Source organism: Cygnus atratus, chromosome 2, assembly GCF_013377495.2.
Source record: "Cygnus atratus isolate AKBS03 ecotype Queensland, Australia chromosome 2, CAtr_DNAZoo_HiC_assembly, whole genome shotgun sequence".
Classification (NCBI taxonomy): Eukaryota; Metazoa; Chordata; class Aves; order Anseriformes; family Anatidae; genus Cygnus; species Cygnus atratus.
In genome coordinates this window covers 52,691,475-52,716,928 of record NC_066363.1, presented here as the reverse complement: position 1 = coordinate 52,716,928, position 25,454 = coordinate 52,691,475, and the positions used below count along the sequence as shown (strand labels likewise).

The 25,454-nt window shown below is 42.7% G+C and overlaps 1 protein-coding gene across 1 annotated transcript; it reads right to left on the bottom strand.

Moving 5' to 3' along the window:
- Positions 1-10,555: 10,555 nt before the first annotated feature.
- Positions 10,556-23,581, bottom strand: CD83 (CD83 molecule). Its single transcript, XM_035549642.2, has 5 exons — positions 23,305-23,581; positions 23,034-23,164; positions 14,633-14,846; positions 14,416-14,519; positions 10,556-12,374 (listed from the first exon to the last, which is right to left on the bottom strand). Exons 1-5 carry the CDS (start codon positions 23,345-23,347, stop codon positions 12,219-12,221), a joined length of 648 nt encoding a protein of 215 aa, XP_035405535.1. The 5' UTR covers positions 23,348-23,581; the 3' UTR covers positions 10,556-12,218.
- Positions 23,582-25,454: the final 1,873 nt, after the last annotated feature.

The following is a 25,454-nucleotide window of genomic DNA, read 5'->3' as shown; positions in this document are numbered from 1 at the left end:
AGTTTGATAACACCACAGCTGGTTAAAGATTGCCTGAGAAACCCCAGGGTCAAGCCCAACCAAATAATACAGCTTTTCAGGCATCCATTTTTGTCTGTGTTGAGAGAATATTTTCATTCATTTTTAACTTTGCAGTGACTACTGTGTTTTGCAACATGCACTATTTTCCCCGTAAAGCGGGGGCACTAAAGAGCAAAGTGGAGCTTCCTTCCAAACTGAAAGATGCAAAGAAAATTCTCTGTGCCTGTCCTGGGCATTTCAGTTTGGAAGTCTATCTCTAACCTCATGGGCAGGAACAGGAGACAAAGGAGATGCTGCGTCCAGCCTGTGTGAGGGACAGCACCAGGGCACTGCCTCGGGGGGCTCTGATACCTCCTCCTCCCCCCACCCACCCTCTGGCCTCCCTGGGCTAAATGGTATGATGGATTACGTTTGCAGGCTGGTTTCAGGAAAGCCTGCAGCTTTGTCGCTGTGTACAAGTGGCAAACAGTGACCCTTCTGACGGGGGTTCATGGAGAGCGGAGGAGAACGAGGTGTATTTCCAATTCCATTTGTTTTGTCCTGCACTGCCCACACCTTAAATCATCAAGTGTTTTTTGGGGTTGCCACCTGTCTGTATGGTTTATTTTTCATCCAAAGGCAGGCTTTGTGAGAATGTTTAAATAAATCAATATGGGAGGTTTGTCTAAGGTTACATGTTTGTTAATGTTTTATTGATTACATTATTGGTTGTAAATTATGTAACTTAATAAAGCTGTGGGCTCTTTCTAATAAAGACAAAGAGGTTATTCCATTAACCGGCATCTTAAGGCACAGAAACTTAATAATATAGCACATTATAAGACCACAGCCCAGAAGCTGACAAATCCAATTCATCACGGAAGTGGCTGCGATATTGCAGACACCAGGTTACGTCCTCATGTGATTAGGCAGCACAGGTTTTGTTTAAAAGGGCAGAGTCAACTCTATGAAACAAATAAAAGCAGGTGGGAGAAGTGGATGGCCTGAAAGGACACCTGGAGCAACCCTGGAGCTGGGTGCATGCCCTGGGCTTCCCACACACCCTTGCCCTGAGTGTGCTCTAGCAGGTGTGTGTCTTCTGCTCTGCAGAAGTAGACCATCCGTGATGCATGTGGGCAGGACAAAGAGCACTTCCTAGCAAGTTGTCCTTGCTAAGGAATTGAGCCTGTATGACAGGGGTGGATGGCCACTTTTCTGCTTTTTCTCTTTGTTTAGGTCTCGGGGGAGTTGGTGTCAGAGCCAGAAATGACACATGTGCTACCACAGCCTTTTTTCATGCATTCCTGTTGTTAGCTTTGACTTCTTCTCAAAATTAGTTTTTCCAAAAACAGCTTCCCACGTCTCCTTGGAGATGAACCTATTTTACTTTAGTTTAAAGAAAGTGCTCATCACCCAAAAGAAAAAGAAAAAAAAAAAAGGAAAGGAAGAAATCCTGAACATGTTTTTAAAAGGAAATGAAACCATGGGTTTCAAGTATCTAAAGATCACCTCTCCACAATCCAAGTGTGTGTCCATGGCCGAGGAGGACAGATAGTACAGCTTCCCTTTGTACACTAGGGATTGACGAGTGGCTGGTGGCAGAAGTGGATCTAGTAGTTGACTCAAACGCTGTGCCAGGCACTGGGGCCTTCTTGAGAACAGAAACAAGCGGTGTGTGTCAGATGAGGACAGAGAACCTTCTCCAGCTGCCTTAGCAACCTGCTGCTGCTTATTTAACTGGGAGCAGAACTGTCAAACCCTGTCTCCAGAGCGCTGTCCAGCCCCGGTCCCCTTGCCCATCTGCACACATCAGAAATTCAAAGGCCGGATTCTGCTCACAGTTACAGTTGTGTGAAATCAACGCCGCTACTGGGTGTTGCAGGCACAGAGTAGGCTCTGGCATTATGAATTTGAAGGCGTGAATTAATCCCACAGGAAGACACGTTTGTATCATTGCAAGTGGAAGGGGGATTGCACAACAAAAGCGGCTCTGTTTATATGGGCTTGTTTAGCAAGGGATCTGTCCTGCCCTAGAAAATAATTAGAATATACCTAAAATAGTACAAATCCACCAAGCATGTAGCAAGCATCCTAAACTGAAGTCCATCCCCACAGCTAGCATCTTACCCTTTCACTGAGAGTACTGCCATGTGTGTGAGACTCCTAGAAAAGTTTTAGAAGAGCAAAAAAAACCTCACAGCCCAATCATTATCTCAGAAATAAATAAATAAATAAATAAATAAAGCTTAGAGAAAATAACAAAAATGCCAAAATTAAAAAAAAAAAAATCCACTTTTATACAGCACCATAGTGAGGGAGAGACTGGACTGTGCTGTTACAAGGGTGTTCATGTGGGGTGCTTTGGACCAGCTGTGTCTCTCAGAGTTAGCTTGTGTGGCAGTGGTAACAGGTTTTATTTTTAAAAATGAGCAGTCCGTGAAATAATGGACTGCTGATGCTCTGAATGTACAAAATGAGCTTCCAAGCGTATGACCCACATACTATCAAATTATTCTGCCTTGACCATTCCCCCCACATAATGAAGATAATAAGGTAATGAGGAGCTGCTGACCAACTTTCAGTCTCCTGTGGGAGACGGCCCAACCCTCTTTGCGTTGCGGAGGATGATGAGGTGCTCAGCTGCTGGAGGGAGAGCAGCCCCAAGCCCTGCATTTGTCTGGTTCTAAGTTAACTTTCCTGTGGGGTGTGAACAATGGTGGGATGGGGTGAATAAGCACTTAAAAAATGTAAGGCTGTGTTTGAAAGCTGGATTGCTGCTGTAAGAAGGGAAGTCTCTCAGCTGATAGTCTGCCATGCCACTGTTACCCTGAACTGCTCTGCTGGTTCAGCCCTGGCCCAGTTACCCCATTCCGTTTTTCCCAGCCCTCTGCTGCTTCTAGCCCCAGGCAAACTGGGAAGAAGGGAAACCAGAAAATCTGCCGGAGCATCAGGATGAGCACGTAACTCACCCAGGTGAGCTGTACTCTATTGCTGTATTTTTCCATTTTCTTTTCTCCCTTTTCTTTTGTCTTGCAACCTGTCATGCTCACATCTAATTATGTTCTGACCGTGCACGTGCTTGGTATCATTTTGATATTTATTCCCATGAACAACCAATCTAAAATGAAAGAATTAGTGTTCACAGGATCAAAACCACCTTAAACTCTGTGTCCTTTGACACGGAGTGTATGTTCCATATTTGCTCCCTAAGCTTCTTTGAACTCTGTGACTGCTGCAAAAATAATGCATGACAATGAGTTTTTAATAACAATACTTAACAGTTTGTAACTGACGAGAAAGGAAAATGTCTGATTCAATCATGATTTTGTTATGATCGGTGTTTTCTTTACAAGCTTGTTAAATTAGCATGAGGTGCAGTACTGTGGTTTTATTGGAGGTGTAAGCATGAGACTCATTCACAAAATGGTCCTTACTATTGTGTGTAACTGAAAAACAGAAGAAAGTAGTCCCTTTAGGAGTTTAACATTTAGAATTTCTTTGAAAGAGCTAATGCTTTGGGAGATAGGAAGCATTAATTCTGTGCATGCTCTTTTTAACTTGCATTATTTTTTAATCCTTTCAGTAAATCTAGACCCAATGTTCCTAGCTTAATACTTTTTTTTTTTTTTAATTAATGCTTACAGTCCAATGTCAGGTCACTTTCCCAAAGCGTGACTTGGATGCATAACTTTATTGCTTATTGATTTATATTCTGCTAGGACCCAGCATTATCAATCATTGTGCTATGTACTCTGTGGACTTCTGACAAAGATGATGGCCCAATCTACATGATCGGAAACAACAGCTGGGCTAAAGCAATAAACAGCAGCTCCCTGGCAGGGAGGGAAGGCCAAGAGGACAAGTTCCGCTGTTGTGGTGGAGTTTTGCAGAAACCACCACACCATTTTCCCAGTATCCCTTCTCCTTGCCTGTTTCATACAGCTTTTGAAAAAGATAAATAACTACAAAGTGGCTGGGAGTAAAAGTAATGCTGGAGAAGGTGGTAGAGATTATTCTCTAAAAGGCTCTTGATGGGAATTTATTTTATTAAATGGTATAATGTAGGAAAACCTTTGGAAATGACCCTCTAGGTTTCTTCTCTGCTTCAGTTCTTTTATTTCTGGGAAAAGTTATCTCACTGCTTTTCCTCATTTCTAGTGATTCAAAGGACAAATATGTGCTGAGGCAGTGCCTGGACACAGAGCGGTCACCGGGGGATGCCCCCCTCCATAGGGGGGTTCGCATCCCCTACTATGATGAAGCCAGGAAAGTTTCTTGTTGCTGTGCTTGCAGCATCTGGGAACTGCATGGAGTGGGAGAAGGCAGGAGGAGAGAAAAGATGTTATTGAAGACCATAGGTCAGGTTCTGGTAAACTCCTTAAACCTATCCCAATTTTGTCTACTTAGCATTTCATTAAAATGCAGCCATGTTTTAAACAAATCTCTGAAGCCTTTCTCTCTAGTGAAGCCCATTACATTTTGTGCTGCACAACTTTGATCTCGCAGAACAGTCTCTTTATATTAAGTAATAAGGCATCATTTGGTTTGCATTTCATCCATTCTTTATCACATTTACATTCAGGTAATTGCTTCCACATGCTCTTTAGTAAAAGAAAAATCCCACTGCAGTTCAGGCATGTTTACATTTATGGATGGATCGAGTATGTCAAGTGTCAACACTTTATTTTTTTTCTCCAAAGTGACCAATCCTAAAAGACTGTTTTGAAGGGGGAGGAGAAGGAGAGTTGGTAATACATGTTTAAAAATTTACCAAAATTGCTCCCAACTGAGGTGGTTTTCAAAGCCCTAATTTACCATACACAGAGCTTTAACGCTTGCCATGCCATCGTGCCTATGTCAGGGTAGGCCTCCCGCATGTTTGGTCGTGTGTTGCTATCTAATACAGCAAAAGCTTTAACTCTTTCCGTGCTACTAGCCATAAATAAGCTGAGCCAGTGAGTATTGCTGCAAAAATGGAACAAAGCCGTATTTCGCTTCCTAGGAATTTGGGTAACTTCATTTGTCTTCTGTGCTGCGAGTCGGAAGAGAAATAGTTTGCCAACCACAACATGAATTGTGAAGCCTGAGAGAATAGTGGTGTGAACATATTAGTGCTAAAATACGGCGACTCTCGCATGAAGGTGATTGTTGAAAAGAATCAAGGTATGGGCTGTGCTGGAAGATGTAGAACAGACTCTCGCTCTGCATGCTATATAAAGATTAATCTTCATACACTGACAATTGTTGTCAGCAGAGTTGACTTTTTTTTCTTTTGCTAATGTTAATGGAAATGTACTAGCATAATTTGCCAGAGACGTTTACAGCTGTTAAGATGAAGTGAAATGGAAAGAAGCTGTGAGAAGACAAACCCAGGAGATTTGACACCTGTTTAGGTGACAGGAAGCATGAATTAAGAGGAGACGCTCTTCTTCAAGGGTCACTGCAAACTTTGCCAAACTCTGTTTTTTAGGAAAGGTGGTAAATGTTGTAGGAGTGCTTCATGTCTTCTTTGCTGATGCTTTTCTTGTGCGGAGAGGGAGAGTTGGTTTTTTTTTGTTTTCCAAGGGAAGGAGTACTTCAACCAGTGTCTTAGCCTCCTTTTAAGCAGAGGGTAGTAAGATGGTCACAACTGCCTGGATTCCCTCCACTGTATTTCTATAGTAAGTAGGACAGAGGGTCCATCAACCTGATTTGCTTGTAGATACTGCTCTGCACACTTAGCAGGTGTTCATATAGGAACATATAGGTGTTCATATATAGCTGTGTGAGGCAGTACAGAGAAAGATGAGAGCAGTTTGTGTCCCGCTCCATCAGTGACCTCCTGCTGCACTGCTCCACTAGGCTGCAGTCTCTGAGCACAAATGTCTATGAGGACAAAGGCCATGTAGAGCACCACAAGCGTAGGGAAAGTGTCCTTGGCTTGTGAGCAGAAGGCTCACTCACCACAGTTGAGCCACAGGTTGTGGGCTTTCTTATCCACATGTAAAAACTGGTGTGGCTCAGCAATCGCCTGGTTGCATAAACCAGTGCATGTGTTTGTAGCCTCTTGCCCATTGCTATTGTACAGCTCTGAAATCTAGGGATGGGATGCAGGAAAAAATGTCTTTATTAAGTGTTACATATTATGAACTCCTGCAAAATTAAATTGCAGAGATGTTGGAGACTGAATTTCTGCAAGGGCTACCAAAAAGAGTATTTCATATTGAAAAAAGACAATACAGAGAGGTGCCTCTACTAGTGTCCCTTTTCTTCTTGTATGTTTGTCCTTGAGCAAAGAGGTGGAGTTTAAAAATCAAGTTTATTGCAACCAATACTGCATTTTTAACCTGCATTTTTATTCACTTGTTTTTAACTGATGGACGAGGGTTCATTGTCCTTTTTTGAGGCACAAAATTGTCCATTGTTCATTTTCCTTCTATCTTGCAGCTACTCTTTGTACTGTAGTCTACGCAACTTTGAGATACCTTTAGTCATTAGTGGCAGCGAGCAGATGTCTTGGAGTGGTCTATACATGATGGAAATCTCCCAAAGTAGTGAGGAATAATGGTCCTCTGACCATGAATAGTATAGACCTATGGAATAACTGAAGTGGGAGGAGACGTCAGGAGTCTCTAGTCCAACCTCCTGCTCAAAGCAGGGTTAGCTGTGGTGCTGCCCAGGTAGCTCAGGGCTTCATCCACTTAGGCTTTTAAAACCTTCAGGGATGGAGACTGCACAGCCCGTATGAGACACATCTGAGCAGTGCTGTGCTCGGCACACTGACCGATCAGGGGAGCTGGAGCTTCCCCACCAGCTCAGTTGCCCTCCTCAACCCCACCAGCAGCCACATTGCAAGGGAGGTGTGCTATCTGGGGCTAACAAAGGCAGAGGGTTAATTTCTCCTGGCTTGCACGTAAACCTGCACTAACAGCTCAGTAGATGGAAAGAATGTGATTAAATTGGTGTTGATACCAAGTCTGAGAACAGATGTGAGAGTGAATTGGCAGAGCTGGAATTCATATGGGATGAAAATAGCAAAAGGGAGTGGGTGGAAACTGTCACACATTTATTTTGCAGGTGCTTGTTCTAGACCCCAGCATTTGCAGACACTCCTGCCTTTTATTCTTATGAGTTTCCATTATTCCGATTTCTCTGATCAGCAGGACCTTTTTTCCTTCACGTGACATGCAGCTTTTCAGGCCTCCTGTCTTCTCACCTGAAAGACAACGTGGGAATAAACTTCCCTTCATCTCCAAGTAGACAACAAGGTGTAAGTATTGCCAGTTTCCCTGCCCCTCGCACGAGACGACACTTCAACTCATTCTCTCACACTTGTACGTAGGTAAACTGAGGCACACCATCCAAAAGTTTAAAAACAAACAAAAATGTTATAGTGTATTTTTACTCCCTTCACAGAGGCAGCTGAAAACCTGCAGGGAGTAAATCCCAAGTTTGTGCTGGGTTTTTGCAGTCTGTGCTTCCCTCAGGACGTGTCTCTCCTCTTAGTCGTTGCCCCTCGCCTTCAATCTTGTCCGTGGGCTACTTGTTTTATTTTGCACTGTCTGTAACATCTGTCTGGAAGCATTGTAATAGAGTGAAGGCTTAAAATCAGCAGAGGACATCCACTTATGGCATGAAAGATGCACATCTATCTTGGCTTTCTCCATCAAAGGGTGGGAAGACTTGCAGGGCTTGGACGTAAGATGCAGTCTTCAGAAGACCCACCACTCCTTGCAGCAACCCGTGTCAGGCTCGCCACCACCCATTCCCTTGGTGGATTTTTCAGGATTTACGTGACTGCTCTGGAGGTCCAGCAGCACTCTTCCCACAGCCTTACACAGAAATAATATCAGCTGTAGTCAGCGAAAAGCTGAGAACTGCAAACACAGGTCTTGGCAGGGAAATGAGAGGGAACAGACCGTTAACCAAAAAACCTTGATATTGCATTTGTTTGTAACTCTTTAACCTCCCCAGTAGGCTGTTCTACAAATAACTAAGAGTTAGGGTTTTGCTGATGCTCACTTAAAAAGGAGATGTGGGGGAAAGCACCTTCACTTTACCTTTAACTACATAGCTGTAGCACGATGTAGAGTTGTTGTCTTCATGTATAGGGATGACAAAAATCAATCACAGGTCCCAAAGTGCAGCCATGTTGGTTGGGAAGGTCACTGAACACCCTCGGCTGCTCAATAGACTTGGAGCAAGACCCTGCCTGTGCAGCTGTGCTGCTCAGCTCCGCGCTGGGATGGGGAAGCAGGGGGACCATGGGCACCAGGGAGATGATCTTCATGCTCTCCAAAGCTGTCTCAGGAAAAAAAAGGAGGGACAGAGACATTCAGATGTAGAAAGCGCCATGCTGTCTGTACTGTTCACAGGCATGTACCAAGGACTGCTTTGGCACACGTGGTTGAGCACAAGCCCACTTGTAGCTCCTGCTCAGGAGAAATAGGTGGAAAACTGTGCAGCCTTCACCACAAATAATAATGTGGCAGTGCTCAAGGTCACTGTCAGCCTAGGTTATCTGCTGTGTAAGTGCCAGCCACACAAATCAGGCTTAGCTAAGGGCTATAATTCTTATACCCAGCGTTTTGTGGATTACGTCCTTTAGCTTTCCCTCATTGGCATTTTGTATATTCATTTAGGTTCAGTGTGCGACTGATGCAATTTCTCTTTGGGCAAATTTCCCCATGTGGTGCACTGTTTCTCTACATATTCCTTAATCACAGGCATACAAACTAGCTTGGTATGTGTAATTTTACGCATAATGATTATTGTTATCTTTGAATGCAGATGGTTCACCTTTGGACAAAACAATACAAAAATACAGGTTATGGGGTGGGGGTGGGGAATAATAAAATCAATGAAAAATGTATAAAACCAGGAAGAAATATTAACAAGAAAGCTTCTGTGGCTAAGGCACTCACAGGAGAGTCAAGCAATCTCAGATTGCTTCTGGATTCTGACCCAGGGTGCTTCAGAGCTTCGTAAGCATTCTGATTTCCAGGTGTTTTTAGCTTTTATTTATAAAAACAAAGATCATGGCATTTCCCACCTCATGGGTTTATTGAGATCAACTGAAGATATTTTCCTGATCTAAAGAGTATTGTAAGAAAGTAGTACAAAGAATGGTTCTAGCATGCACGTATGTTAATATAGTATCTACAAAACTAAAGACATCAATAAGAAGAGTGGTGGTGAAGAAAACAAATGTTTCTGTCCAAGAAAGCAATTATTTTGTATAATCAAAACAGCCTCTAGATTGTGCAACAGACAGATGTGCCATACTGGGGTGTTAAAAGTCTGAAAAATATGTGCATGTGCTCATGCCTGTGTGTGCTGGGCTAGCTGGGGCAGTAAGTTTGAAATAGGCTATTTAGCTTCACAGGTCCACATTACAAGGAAAAGAACATCTCTTCTGAGACAGAATGCTGAGAAATGTGTAGCTGACTCTGTAAGACTGTCAGCCAAGGCATGGCATTTGGGTTTTTGTGTGTGTGTGTGTGTGTTAGTGCTGAAGCCCCTCTAATATACTAGCTTTTATCTTTCAGGTGTCTGGTTCTCATTATTAATAGTTTTATTAGTTTCTTTACATTCATTGTTTCATTTACATTCGTTAACAGTTTCTTTACATCCCAGATGTCCAGGCACCTTCACCACTTTAGGAAGCTGCCTGTTTCTTTCCAGCTCTGTGATTCAGTCAAGCATAAGGCTTTATCACTGCTTATTCTTTCTAAACTCTTTTAACACATTTAAGTGGCCTTGAACATAATCACTTCTTCAGCACAGCTGGGCCTACAGCAAATCTCCAGAATCAACCAGCCTGAAACTTCTGAGTCTGAAATTTGACTCCCAGTGTTTAGCCTCAGGCCCAATCTTCTGTATTGCAGACAGTTTGGCTCAGGAAAAAAAAAAAAAGAGGGGGGGCATAGTTGTTTACACAAAGTCTCATTTTTCATTCAGTCCTATCTGATCTGATCCTATTTATACATCTGTAGAAATAATTTTAAAAGTGTTTCAGCCTTTGCTGCTGAAACAACTATTATCAGCCCCTTTCAAGTGAATTACCTCTTCTTTCCCCTTGTCCACTGTCCTAAAAATAAATAAATAAATAAAAAGAAAAAAAAAAGAGTAAAAAAGCTGGTTGTCAGGCATTATGCATTTCTGGCCACATGGAGAATCATGAATTACCTACATTAGTTAGGGGATTATTACACATCCACAATTCAGCTCGTATTATTGCCATCTAAACGTGCAGGTCATCCATGATGGTGACCCATGTTAAAAAGTGAACACAGTCCTAATGTCTTGCCTGTCAGAAGGGGACAGGTGTTTTTGAATGTACTTTTGAAAGAAAGTGAAATTTTGAGGAAAATTCAAATGATCTTAATTCCTTAGAAATGCATAAAATTATCCATTGCTTAATCAATTATTCACACATGCATGCCATCTCCCACAGAAGAGGCTGGATCAGGCGTCTACATTATTTGATGTAATTAAGTTGGTTGTAAAATAAAATGCAATTGATACGGAGTATTGCTGGGATTATTTGCCATATGTGGTGCACAGAAAAACAAATGGTAGGTTACCTCTGAATTTTTATTTCAAGTATGTTACACACATTTATATGTAAAAATTGATTATAAAAAAGCAAATGTGACATTAATTCACCATGCCCTAAGTAAATTGCATATCCCTTGTAACCATTCTTCTGGTCAGGAGCTCCTTGGACTCCATCAACGTAGACATCTACCCCTCTCACAGAGAAGCTACTTAGTGATGCACGGTGCTTTCCTCCTATCAACACTTCCAAGTTAGTTGAAATATTATAGAAAGAGCCTCTTTGTCGCAGCCAGGAATTCCAAACTGCAATAAAAAAAAAAATCCCAGAGCTGCAGTTTAGCTTTCAAAGGGTTTTTGTTTTCTTGGTTGGTTTGTTTTGTAGAAGGTATTGTGTTCTCATGTGTCTGCAAATTCTGATGTTTTGGCACAAATTCTCATGTGGTGGCATAAACACCCACTGTCACTCTTGATCCTTCTTGCTTGGCCTTCTGCACTGGCAGCACAGGAAGTAGGGTTACTTGATTTCAGTCTCCAAAATGTCTCTTGTCCTCCTCAGCCCAAAAGATTAAGTCTCCTCTCCCTTATATTGCGTGTCTGAGTTCAGCTTCTCTCATAGCCTTGTTTCACATAAACTACACACTATCAGTACCAAAATCTGGAGTTCATTTGCCCCATCTTCTCTTCCTGTGTCTCGTGGCTGACCCAAATCATCCCAAAGATACTCATGGTTGATTTCCTCCAAGCCGTGAATTTGGTCACCACTGGTGTAATTTGACTGACATAGGCTTCATTTCATGTATTTGGCTTCTTATTTTATAAACCACAAAGTAAGTTGTCTTTGTGTATCCTGAACATCACATGCTGCGTCCCTCTTATTTTTGTTTCCTTAAGGTTAACGGTCTTCTTGAAGCTCCCTATGGATTAACCTATCTAGAGATGTCTCTAGGAAATGACTGATGGACCCATTATGCAAGTGCATCCCTGCTCTTGCAGAGATAAAAAGTTCCTCTCAGTCCAAAAAGATTCCTAGAATATTTTCTCCCTTCCTATGCTTCAGCCTGTCTGTCACTCCAAGATTTAAAAATGCATGTTGATTTGAATCATCCAGGACAACAGCACGAAGCTACCTCTTCACCACAGTTGAATGTCGTACAAGTCGCATCTCATTTGCAGTAAAGGAACTCCTCCCAGGATCAGTCTCGTAGTGCGGAACAGAGAAAGCCCTGCACACTTAGCTTTTCTGAAAATACTGCAGCAGCTGCAGTGTTTGCCTTTGCAGGACTATTAGTTCACTGGCAGGCCTAATACCCAGGCTTTGCACTGCCATGGTGTCCCTACAACCTGGTCCTCATATCACAGGAGTAGTCCATCTTGCTCAGAACAAGAGGGCTGCATGGCAGAGTGAGAAATGTTGATACCAGCTTCTTTAACAGCATCATGATACCATTGAGTAGCTGTAATGGCATTTGTTAGCCACCTAGCACCAAAAGTTACTGTAGTGCATACCAGTGCTTTTTGAAGGCTTGTCCAGCACAAGCACATAACTGATGGGTTACCCGTACCATCAGGCAGTCCTGAAGAGGCCGTACGTCATTGTTTCTCTCCTCTCCGTACCACCCAGCTACCCATCTCACGTCATATTTTACTGATGAGTCCACGGTGCCATCAACAACATCAACTTAGACAGAGCTTGAAGTAACCCCGTTTTTGCATATGCTGTCACCGTTTAAAACCTGGAAAGTTTTCATTTCTTGTACGTTGATGAGGGTGAGCATGTGTTTCTCATCTTTGCTGTTCTTATAACTGGGAGACATACTCTCTTTTCTTAGGCATGTCTAGAACAAAAATCAGAAAAGAAAGCTTAAAATTTAGAGTTCCTGTGAAACACAAAATTTTCAAAGTTCAAAAAATTTGCTTTTTCTCCTTGCTAACCATAGCTCATTACACCTTTTAAATTTATTTGTCAACAGAAGCACCCGCTATAAAGAAAAGCTGTAGTTTCTTGTGCAGTGAGTGAGCTTTATAGGGCAAAACCCTTAGTCACAGAGGGCAATTTTTATTTAATTCATATTTTTAAACGAATAGGTTTTGCATTGTGTGTTTGCACCTGTCCTCAATACAGGCCTGTCTCCAAAGTATTTTCATCAAGTTGTCAAGGTGAAGCCCGAGTCCTGCTACCAATCTTAAACTTAATGCCACTTTTGAATTTAGTGGAGATCAGGCACAGGGAGGACAAGGCAACCTGTAAGAACTTAACAGATGTTTTAAATAATGAAGCTCCTTTGTGAGAACAGAGCAATATTAAACATTGATGAAAGCTATGTTGATACCTGAGAATGGACTCTCACCCAAGAGTAAGTTACGGGTAATCCCATCAGAATGCTTATCTTCTGATATGGCTCTGCTTTTTTTTTTTTTAATGGCACCACTAAAACTGGACATTTTTTTATCTATGGGAATGGAAGATTTCTTTAGAGATCTGAAATTCTTTCAGGACACTGAGCAGAACTGAGGCATCTGTCTTTTTCTGAGTGATATCCTTGCTTTCATACTTTCATCCTAACAAATTCCTACAAGATTTATCTTGTCAAACTTTAGTCTGAATGGCACAAATTACTGGCAGGATTGTCAATCTAAAAAGGAGACAGGCATAAATTTAATTGCTCCCTGAAGGTACATGAAAAGCTACATTTAGCTGCAGCTAATTAGATATTCTCCAATCAACAGTTATGATTCATCTGCTGATGAACAAAACAATAAGACAAATATGAAATAGGCAACAAAAGTTAAATTTGGCCTCCCAAAATGTTGGTGTTGTTTTGCTTTTAATAACGCCTACCTGTAACTCCATCTCATAGCAATTCCAGAAGAAGGGGAAGGCAGAACAAGCCCATTGTTTAGAGATGTAGCTAGTCTTTGCACTGCACTGAAACCCGAGGCACATGATGCCCCTAAGTCAGAAACCGCAGGCCTGTCGGGCTTTGTGCACAATGGGGGGACTTCCCTGTTATCACAGACAGGGCATGGGTTTGCTTCTGTGAGCTAGCATTCCATAATCCATCTTCTCCTAACCTTCTCCAGAACTACCAGTAAGACCTAAGGGTAGAGATAAAACTTCCTCAGAGAAGGAATGGGTATTTATGTTGCAATGTATTCCTCTGATGATTCTACACTGGTGCTTTTCTGTTCAGTACACTCATCAGCTTTTTGCCAAGTGAATCTAAGGAAATGGATGGCATGCTTTGCTGAACTATTAATGGTTGCCTTTGCTTGTAACGTTAATTTAAATTCCAGATTAATTCTCCCTGAAAGATCTTAAATAAAAGTTTAAGAACAAAGAACTTGATTAAAAAATGCCCATCTGACATGGGATTGTCACTATTTTAGGTGTAGGAGCTGAAGCAAAAAATAGGTGGACTTGAATTTGTTCACTAGGTTGTCACACAAAGCAGTGTCATAGGTGGGGAGAGGATCCCGGACATCTGTGCCTCTGTCTGTGCAAATTCTGCTCCCAAGTACCAAACCAGAAAGGCTGTTGAACTCTTAGCTCTTAAACTAGAGAACAACTTGCGCTTGGAGTAACTGGAAGCAGAAATGAGCAGCAGGGTACAGGAAAATAACTGTCTGTTTTAAGTTAGCTCAGGGTGGAGTGAAATGTTTTATCTCTTTGGGACTCCATCCTGTGTTACTTGTGCACCTGAGTTTCTGTCTAGCCTCGAAAATACTGTGTGAGTATTTAAAGGATATGGTCATAAATTAAGTATGATGGCCAACTTCTGGCTGGCTTTGTTAAGGTGGTGCGAGCAGAGAAAACAAGCAGGGCATTTCTGGTGGTTTGGGTTGGTTGGTACATTTGTGACAAAGAGAATTACTTACACAGGTAAAAAAGATGAGCAGCAAGTAAAAAATCCCGAGGCAAGTCAGCATGAAAAGCTCAGCTTTATATTTTTTCAGTTTTTCGTCTTCTATTCCAGGGCAACCTAAAATGTAAAATAAGGTGTTACACTGTTCTGGTGTCTGTAAAATATTTTTGAACCATTGTCTTTGTGAAACACCACGCAGACTATGAATCAGTCAAGAACCGTAACTATACCTGTTACTTTTAGTGTGACGGTGCCACTTAGATTGTGTTCTCCTCCCTGTTCCCCCCAAGTGCATTTGTATGTGCCACTGTTTTGGCTGGTAGCGTTTCTGATCCTCAGCGAAAAGGTGTCATTGGTGAGCTCCAGGGACCCTCCAAGTCCTTTCGGATAATGAGATTCCACATCAAGGATTTTCCACGCTACTCCGTCACCATCTCCAGCCATCTGGAAAACACAAATATGTTTCTTGTCTTGGGCAACCACATCATCCCGAGCTTTAGGAGAAAGGGTTTTAAAGCTGGCTTATGACTGAAAATGCAGAGGCTGAAGCGAGGTCGGGAAAGAAGCTCAAAAGCATTCAATACATTCACATTCCAACCAAAAAGTATTTGATTTTTTTTTTTCTTAAATAAACACTGCATTTAAGAAAGTGAGTGCTTAAGAACGCTTGCAGAACTATTCTTAATCTGCCTCACTTGGACAAAATGCTGGCCGAGAAGCAACGTGGTGAAAGGCAGTGGTAGAAACTTGCTCTCAAAGACTCTGAGCAGAGGCCCCAGAATGGTTCCAGGAGGGAAGGACAGCCCACAGGGAGGGAGCTGCAGCAGAAGGAGGCTGCCTACCCAGCTGTGAGCGGTGGCTTTAGGGACCAGGCTTCTCCAGGAGAGCGTGGCAGGGAGTGCAGGCCTGGGGTTTGCGTTGCCTTACACTGGCTTTTGTGACCCTGGCCCCTGAAACCACGGCACCTCTCCAGAGGGGTGGGAGTGCTCCTCTCCCCTCAGCTCTTTGTTGGAACCACAGAGCACAAATTGCTTTGACTCCTTTGGATGCAGTTGCGTGAAGGTCACAAGCAGGTTTTTGGTGTGCTTTGGGAGCATTTGTATGTTGAATTTCTTAATTGTAACCAGAAGAGCTACATTCCTTGGCGTTGCTGAGAGGCTGCTGGAGGAATGAAGCGTATTCCCAGAACAGCTTGTACTGCAGGGCGGTAGGATGCACTGAAAATGACAATTGGCTGGGAACCACAAAGTAGAGAGGAATCCCTAACTTGATTTGAAAGATGGGAGAAGGGTTTGAATTAGCCCGTGTCCATTCTTATTCATTGATGCTGCTCCCTGGGATTTGAGGCAGCCTGCCCTCTGTGAAGGTTTCCTGGTAATGAATTCAGGCTTTCTGTGGACCGGCAGAGCCAGAGCTAGCTCATACAGTCCAAGGCTCAGCTTTTCAGCCAAACCTATAACTAACGTTAAGCCAAAGCTTTTTTATTATTATTTATTATTTTATTTTAATAGACATATTTTTGGGTTGCATGTCAGTGCTTACTTACTGCCAGTATAGCTACTGCATCAGGGTATAACTGTTACACTGCAAGTTATTAAAATTAACACAAGGCTAGGAGTGTCTGGTTTCTCTTTCTTGTGTTTGCACGAGGAAAGCATACTTGGGAATCTGGAGAGAAATATGGGCCTGATGCTCTGTCATATTTTTTTGTTCTTTGAAAACCAAAAGTGGTGTAAAATAAGCTACAAGTTGGGGAACTTTTCAGGAACTGGGGAATTGGACAAAAGCACAAGATTTTCCTGATTGTTAAGGTTCTTTCTCAGAAAGTTTTGTGTTTTTTTTTTTTTTTTTTTAAGCACATCAACTGAAACAAGGAGCAGTAATTCCCTGGGACTTTCCACACTATATACAGCAAGAGGGAAGAAAGTACCTTCTTCCTCTTAATCCCCCCGTAAATTTACGCCAGCTTCTATTTCTTATTATGCTCAACCCCAAGCAGCTAAGAGACAAGCAGTACCTATGGTGGTTTTCAGGCTGTCAGGACTTCATTTTGTTACAGGGACTGAAATATCTTCAGGCCCTGCACATTGTCAGAGCCGCAGCCAGAGCAATCCTAGTGCATGGGCTGGGTTCAGCTCTGGTTACAAGTGGGTCAATAGCAGTTAAGTGGATAGAGTTGACCTCCCTCAGATCTAATTTTCACCACTCTCACTTCCTTTACCATCCCCTTCCTCACTGAAATATAAAACTGCCCATAGGGCAATAAGGAGAACCAGCCTGGCTGCCCTGGGTTTTTGTTTGTTGGTTTGTTTTCTTTTTTTGTTTTATTAAAAAAAAAAATCACTGATAGCTTAAATAATTGCTGTCCTGGGTGGTAAATGACACAGTGATTTCTTGTGGCTGAGACTTGGGAATCAGAAAACACTTTGATCTTTCTGTATGCAATTGTAATCACCACTGCTGGTATAAGGGACAGGTAAACAAAGTCCACATATCCTACGCCTGACCGTGCACTTACTCCCAGTGAGATTTTGGTATATTATTTATCTTCCTTATTTTTATGGGGGCACTGAGATTTGATTATTACCTCCAAAGCTTTTTGAGGAGCTCGGTTTAAGCATAATTACAGTCACAAGTACTGTGACAGCACCATGGGGACAGGCAAGCCAGAAGGATTCCCTCTGTGTAAGGCAAAGCACCGTTCTCAGGGCTGCGTGAACTACATGCCTTTCCCCAAAATAGAAGACAGAGTTACTGTGTGGCCTAATCTGGCTCCCTCACTTGGGGAGAAATCAGGAGTGACCTGGATGGGGATGTTCACAAACCTTTGCCATCGGGATGGAGGAGGAGGGGTTCATGAGTACAGGTTTAATTCTGGGTTTGTGTGCTGCTTGTTCTCCATTAAATCTCCACTTTAGTGGGGAGCAAAGGCAAGCAGGCCTGGTGTTGACCATGTGCCCTGCAGCCTCCCTTACATTTCTGAGGCTACAGAGACATCTGGTGGCATCTTCCCAGCCTCTACATGCAGCGCATCCGTCCCTACTCAAAGGTCACAGCAATCCTTGCTCTGACACTTGAACCAAGCTTTTCTCCATTTCAGTCTCATCTCCTGCTATCTCATCAAAAAGCATCAAGCCCTCCCCTTTTAAATTCCACAAGTAGAAAGGAAACATCTGAGCAAGTTTGCACAGGATGGCTCAATCATTTAAAAGGAAGTTCTAGAAGCATTCAGCAGTCTGCGTCTTGCTCTATTCAAGCTTACTTTTTCCCCAAACCAAATTAAAATTACAAAAATGTCACTGTGTTTGCCACCCCCTGTAAATTACTTGTAAATTACAGACAGATCATTTCCCAGCTCAGGTCCCTATGAACACCCAGCACCAATTCATGCCAAGTCTCCTCCAGGTGAAGGAACAGCTGGAGGTAATTTCTAGGGGTTTCACCCGATTCATTCCCCACGGGCTCAGAGGGATCAAAGCGAATGCTGTTGGTGACAGCAATCCATTTGTGTAGGGACCATCCCCTCCTTTAATCAGTGACAAAATGCTTTCTGCCTATGTCTGTGTTTCGTTTTCCTTCTGCTGTGCTGGCGAGCAAGCCGCAGCACGCTGCCTCCCCCTGCTCACCACCTCCAGCAGGAGGAAGGGGAGTTAGTCTTTTCCTGCTGCCACCTTCGCTGTTAGTGGCTTTACCAAAATCCAAAAGGCAAATCATGAGACATGTGGGGGCCCACAGGAACACTACTGAACCTATTTGCATTGAAAGAGTCTCAAAATCACGTTGGCTGCTGGCGACAACTGAAGCACAAGTTTCGCTGGGAAGCGAGGACCTGTAGGCAGGCACTATCACTCTGTTTATTTGCATTGAGAACATTAAACAGAGAAAAAGAAATGCAAGTTTATGTGGGGTTTTTCTTTTGTTTTGTTTTTGTCACATACACAGGGGCCGGAAGCAAGCAGGGACCAGAATTAAGACCTGAGAGTCCTGGTGGCCACCAAGGTGACCAGGAGCCAGTGATGAGCCCTTGTGGCAAAGAAGGCGAACAGCCTCCTGGGCCACCCTAGGACATGCTGGAGCAGGTTCAGCAAAGGGCCTCAAAGTTAATTAAGGACTTGGAGTATCTGATGTACAAACTGAAGCTGAGAGAGTGGGGACTGTTCAACCCGGAGGAGACAAGGTTTGAGGCATCCTGCTATGTATCAATACCCCTTGAGGGGGAGAGGGGAGGATAAAGAAACCAGAGCCAGAATCTTCTCAGTGGCCTTCAATGACAGGACAAGAGGCAATGGGCATAAATTGAATCTCAGGACATTCAACTTCAACATAAGAAAGCCATTTTTTACTGTAAGGGTGGTGGAACTGGCACAGGTTTTGGAGTCTCCATCCTTGGACTTATTCAAAACACAACTGGACACGGAACTGAGAAGCCTTCTCTAGTTGGCTTATTTTTGTGAGTTTAACGGAAAGATTTTCCACTTCCCAAAAGCTTGGAAACATTTGGTCTAAAGAGGTTATGATTTTCTTACATGTATTCTCTAGCCAGTTGACTGATTCCTGTAAGTTTCTCCTGGCCTGGAAAGTATTGGTTAAGAGTGGTGATACTGTGGATATTAAAATGGGATAGGTATGACTGAAAATACTGCTGAGCTGATATATTTCTGTTTTCTGACTGGATGAATTCTGAGAAATAAGTAGAATAATGCCTCCAAGATTTGCCACTAAACAAAGGCAGTTCACCCATGCTGTAGCACTTGCACCCAACTAATCAATTAAAACTTAATTTTAACATGTATGTGTGAAAGCAAGCTGTTTTTAAGTCAATTCATGTCTCTGCTCTCATTAAACACCTTTTCTCATCACACTTTTCCCAGATTAAGGTGGCTATTTGGCTCCCAGGTAAATCAAACTGCCAATACAATCCACTTTTCCCATAAAAGCAAATTTTTATTTGAAGCAAAGTGGTCCAGGCCCAAAACTGATGTAAGTTTAAAGGTGGAATGTATTAACAGAAATCTTTTTTTTTTTTTTTTTTCTGAGGGTGGGATGATTGTAAAAATGGTTTTGTTTAAAATTTACCATGAATAAAGGCCAAGTTGAAATTTCTGACTGCTAAAGAGATCTAAAAACTCTATATGCAGCCAGAAGGAATTTATTTTCTGAAAGTAAAATATCTAGAATTCTGGCAATGCCTGATAGCCAACATATAATGAATTGCAACTGAGCTGAAACCACTTAATAGGTACATTTTGCAGCACAAAAGCACTTTCACATTTGATTAGCGCTGAAGGTGCATCCATATGGTTCCTATATGGTGTCATGTAGAGATATGAGTGTCAAATTTGAAGGAAAAAAAGTTTTTTTTCTCTAAAATTGATATAAGTTTTGGGTGCATGTGAGTGAATTCTGCCTGTGCTTTAGAGGAAAACAACAACAACAAAACAAACCCAAACCCAAAGCAGCAGTGAAGGAACTGCATGTGCCGCATTAGCCAGCCCTTCTGGAAAAGCCCTCTGACTCATGCAAACAGCCTTTCTATTGTGTAGGATGCCGTAGCTCAAGTCAGGCAACAGAAATGTTTTGGTCATGAAATCACTTCCACTGCTCTCTTCCTGCCTAAATCATGAACATGTAGGAGCCACTTGAAGCTGGATGGATGTCTGAGTTTGACTGTGTTTCTTTGGGTATGTTACAAAATAGACTGAAGTAATTTAGCAACTATTTACCTATGCTAATAGATAATAACTATGCACATTTTTGCAAAAGTAATTTCCTTTGAAGGAAGGTGAGATTAATGTTAAGCATCTATAAAGTTTCTTTCCATTTTGTAATATGACTTCCCCCTCTAACTCTGCCACAATTTTATATTTTTCGGAGAAGTGTTATAAAGTTAACAGACTTCTCTCCACTGTAGTACAGCCTTCTATCCTCTTCCTCTAAATGTTTTAAATTAAGACTGTTCTGAGTATTACATGAGCAACATAGCTAAATATCCACTGGGACTTCATTTGTGTGTTTCAACTTGATTTTCGAACTGGATATAAAGTGATAATTACATATTTTTATGAAGTGGTTCTCATTTTCAATGTACTATACAAAGAGAAACTGTTCAGTTTCCAATAGCCCTGTGAGGCAGAAAGCTAGCTAAAGTTTCATTGCCCAGATTCTTGTTTCATAGATGGGCCATAGACATTCAAACCAGTATTTCCACATGCAATTGCCAATGCCTGTGTGCTTATGCAAAAATGCCCTAGTTTTCATTTCTCAGTTGGCAAATGTCTGCAATGCTGATAGTTTTATGGCACACGGGTTGCTCCATGCCCCTAAGAATGGGCCACCCTTGGTGGGCACCATTGTTATGAGAAGTTTCTCACTAATTTTCTCAAGGCCACTTAGTGAATGGGGTGAGACCTGCAGCAGGCTGGAGGAGAAGGAGGAGGAGGACTGGGTTCTCTACCTTCTCGGTGCGCTAGGCATGCTTACTTTAAATATTTCGAAGTAACAATCATTTTGTCTGAGCTTGACTGACTTTGATCCTAATTCTGCACAGGATTACTCACACGCTTGATTTTGTGCCTACAAATAATCCTGCTGGCTCCAAGAATACTGGGCGTTTGACAGGTTAAACATACATGCCTATTTGCAGTACGTGGTGTTAGCAACAGCAAAGGAACTGTTAAATGTAAAGCTTCCTTTTTACTTTCAGCCGGATTTTGACACCAGAGTATTAACTCCTTCACACAGAACTGAAAAAGCAGGTACTTTAAAATGGCAGTTTGTTGTTCTTTTTTTTTTTTAAGCATACCATATAAAGCTATTTAAAAGTATCTCTGAATTGATTGGAGCGTGCATAGGTGCCAGTGGGGAAAAAGTGTTTTTTTTTCACCACGTATTCACCCTGTGCAAACAGCTGCATGTGCAGCACCGTAATGCTGTCACCATAATTTTTTTAAAGCAGCAGGAGCAAAGGTTAATTGCTTGCATTTACTGCACAGTTCAAAGTGACCTCATACAAAAGATTTACCTTAACAGCTGTTTGAACTTTACAGTCTGAAATTTCGTACTATTTGTCAGAATTACCTTTTAATTAGCCCTTTGGGGGTAAATGTGGTGTTTATTGATTATTCCTTCAGTCGTTGTTTTTTAAATAAAAGATTAATTCTGTGTTGGGTAGCATAGTCAAACCCTGTCTTTCCTCTAACCTCCTTGTGAAGTCTGGGATGGGGACAACAGCACACAGCCAAACTGGGGCAAGCAGAGAGGTATGGAAAATACACATCCTTACCCAGACTTTGAAGCAGAAGGCAAGCAAGAATAAATTGACATCTGCCCCAGCTTCCACAGTGATTTTCAACCAAAGATCCCCTCCTCTATGTCCCTCACCTGCATTGAACCCAGCATCTTGGAAAAAGGAGACGGTAGATGCTGCAGTTGCTGAGGGGCTCATCAACACTTGTTTGTAACAGATCTGACAGAGGTAGGCACCTTTGGGTTGCAGGTATCATCTAGTTGTTAGGCTGCTGCTTATTGTTGTAACAACACTGAAATTCAGGTGCATTGCAAGTTGCAGCCACAGAATCCCCACCTAATGACAGAGCTTATTTATTTACTGGGGGGGGAGGGGATAATTTCCCCCTTCCTCCCTTCCACTGCTCTCCCATCAGATGGGAAAATAACTTAACTCTGTAACTACAACATTTTAAATTCCCAAATAGATCTTCCACTATTACAACAATCAACAGCGAGCTGGATTAGCGGGCAACCAGAGGACCACCAGGGCTAGCCCACAGTAAGCAGCAGGAATGCATGGCTGGGAGTGAGGAATGGGGCACAGCAAAGCTATCCTTTTTGCATGCTAATTTGGCACACTGTAAACTGAAACTATGCACTGAGATGCAAGCACACAGTGCTGTGCAGCAAGTCAGCTACCGCTTGTTCAACCAGTGGACAAATTAGTTTGAAATTTCATCTTGAAATTGGTAAACAGTGCTTTCTGCTCATTAGCCGATGGATCCTTGTAGCTCTCCCACAAATAAATGGCAAGCAGGGTACTCGTGCATTGGAGATGGAGATTCTGAGCCAGGGCAGCTGAGATGTGACTTTTACTTTGTGACTACAAGCGGATAACTGAGAATTTCTTGCTGTCTGTCTACGTTCTGCATTTTCTTCCATTATGTCCATACCAACTAGCTAAATCTCTCTAAAGAAATGCAGTTATTTGTTTAGTTCTTCCATTGCAAAGAAAAAATAATCTCCTGTTTGGGGGAAGATTAACCAAGCGACAATATCAATAATGTTGTAAGGTTTCAAGAAAAATCCTGGAAAGACTCCTCTTTGGAGTCGTATTTGGCAGGCTGTACATGGGACATCCCCTGAATTCTGATCCCTGCAGGCTAGCAATAGTTAGATAGAAAAGCAGGCCAGGAGCAATTCAAGGATCACTCTCAGTCTGTCTACAATGACATGGAAAACTCCTGTTCCCCGTGATCAGCTCAAATGCTCTCATTGCTGCCTTATCTCTGCTGCACTGACAGGAGGATGCCACTTCATAAAATAACCCATTTTGTACAAGAGAAGCCAGTATCAGGTAGGAAAGCGAAGCAGACCGCTCAAGTAACTTAGGATTTTTCTTACTTTGTACCAAGACACTGTCTGGTAGGTGATCAAGGAGTCCTGAAGAACTTTACAGGGCAGCAGCGCTTCTTCAGCACATCTCACAGCAACATCTGGGCCAGCTACAGCAGCCCCATGGACCAAGCACCACACTGCAAAGCACAGGTACACATTGCATTTAAAAGTGATTGCCTATGTAATGCTTCCCGTCGTCCCAACACATAACCCCACAGAATAAGTGTGGAAAAAAAGAAGAAAAAACATGATGAAAAGTGTGATGCTCCCCACTTACCATTGCACAGGGTGATGAGCAGAGCGTAGGCTGCTGTAGGCATGGCTTTTGTTGCTTCAAATTAGAGAGCAGCAGCACTGTGCCTCTTCACAGGATGGACTGTGAGAGCAGAGTGAAACTGCTACTGCTTCGAGAGTGATATTTCTGGAGACGGGCTGGGGAATCCCCCACAGAACTTATCTCGAGGTGCCCCATGTCACAGGGAAAATCCCTACGTGTAGGAGCCAGTGCTCCTCCCATCACATCAGTCGGGTCCCTCCCATTTCTCTAACCGCCTGCACTGGTAGCACCTCCCCTCCCTTTTATTATTATTTCCCCCCCTCCTGCGTTGATCTCAACAGAGATATTGTTGATCATGGGGTGCTGTGTGTCGGCGTGAAAGGCACCAAAAATTGGCACTGGAAGAACCTCCCTCTTGACTGGTGAAATGCCAGCCTCCTGAAATCCCCTCTCAGCCTTTTTTATGTGTGTCTAACAGGAGAGTGTTTGTGTAAAGGTTGGCCATATGTGGTGGCATTTCTGAAACCACATGTAAACCCTCAGCTCATAACACCAGGAGGGCACTGTGACTCGACTCTTAGGGCTAATCGGGAGCTTACAGCATTCACGTAGGTACTCATGATTTAGCAGAAGCATCTTTTCCAGTGTATTCTGTCACCGTAAAAACAAACAGGGGCAGCTAGAGTGACATAATTCCAACTTATATACTGAAAAATTTCCTTATGAAAAGAAAAACAGGCAGCTTCCAGCAGAGGAACTGTTTGGATATCCCCTCTTGATATCTGAAAGAAAGAAAAAAAAAAAAAAAAAGTCCTTTCCTTGTGATCTGTAAGAGCTGTTTCCCCCTGGAGAATTTTTGAGGAAGTCTGAGGTTGATCGCAGAAGCATTTACAAATCGTGAAACTCTGAAAGCTGCTGACGTGTTATTTTTGGAAAATAGTTCTGGCTGCTATCTTTAGGCTACTGACACCAAGGTGGCGAGTAGTCATTTACAAGCTTTTTGATTAGATTTGATGGGTGGACAATGTATGGTCAGCCCCCTTTGAAAACCAGGTTCCTGGAAGACACATCAGGCTGGGCATCCTAAAGCAAAATCACCTCCAGAAAGCTTTGTGAGGAAATGTGTGTTTGAGATGTCCTCAGCTTGCAGAAGTCCATCTCAGACTGGTGAGTTCCATGGGTGGGTAATGCTTTGGGAAACTCCAGTCTGCTCTGTGAGTGAAGTCAGACAGCAATCTCACTGGGGGCCTCACTGCTGAAGCAGCCTACTTATTTTTAAGGCTTCTGTCTTCATAGGGCAACGTGGTAAATATAACAGGCTCTGAGCTTTATTCTTCTGTTAGTGTTTCCCAGTTTCAAGGACCTCAGTCCACAAGATAGGTACAAATGAAATGTAAATCCCGGTGTATCTCTCTAGAGGGAGAGAAAATCCTGAGCCCTTGCTGCTTTCTCCTGTGTGAAACACTAGAGCCCTTGAGGAGAAGACAGAAGTGAGGGGTGGGATTTTTTTGCTAAAGAAAATCTTGGAGAGAAGAGGGCTCCATATTTCACATCTGTCCTTCACTAAAATAATGGCTCTTCTGCCCCCATGAGTTAGTCACCTCAAGCCTACCTCTGAGAAGGGCACTCAGCTTTCACCCAAGTGCCTCGTTCTGTCAGTCCTGCAGAGCTGCATGTTTACCCTTCACAAACCAAGCTAGAGGCAAAAACCTCCTCTACCTCCCCTTCCACTGTGGGGAAACCCATGCTGAGCAAACCACAGCGAGCTACCGCCCCTGCTGTGGGTCAGCCCAGGGTAATCTTTCTGAAAATGACCTGACCAGATGTAGTCTAGAGGGTCTGTGGCATGCTTAAATCTGAGGTCACAAATGTGCCCACACAGAATTACAATAACAGGGAAGAATAAAGGGGCAAGGTTCGGTTTGATCTGGGAAATGTACATGCCACATGCACTTGCCAAGGTGATGTTAAACTACATTATTTCTCTGCTAAAATACAGGAGTTAGGACTTTTAAAACACATGGTTTTTCCCTCTAGGACAGGCACAGCTTCAAGCAAAACAGCCCTTTTCCTCCAAAAGTGTTTCTGAGCTCAGCTGCTGTTCCAAAGAAAAACATGTGAAGCTAGAGAGCAACACACGAAAAACAAAA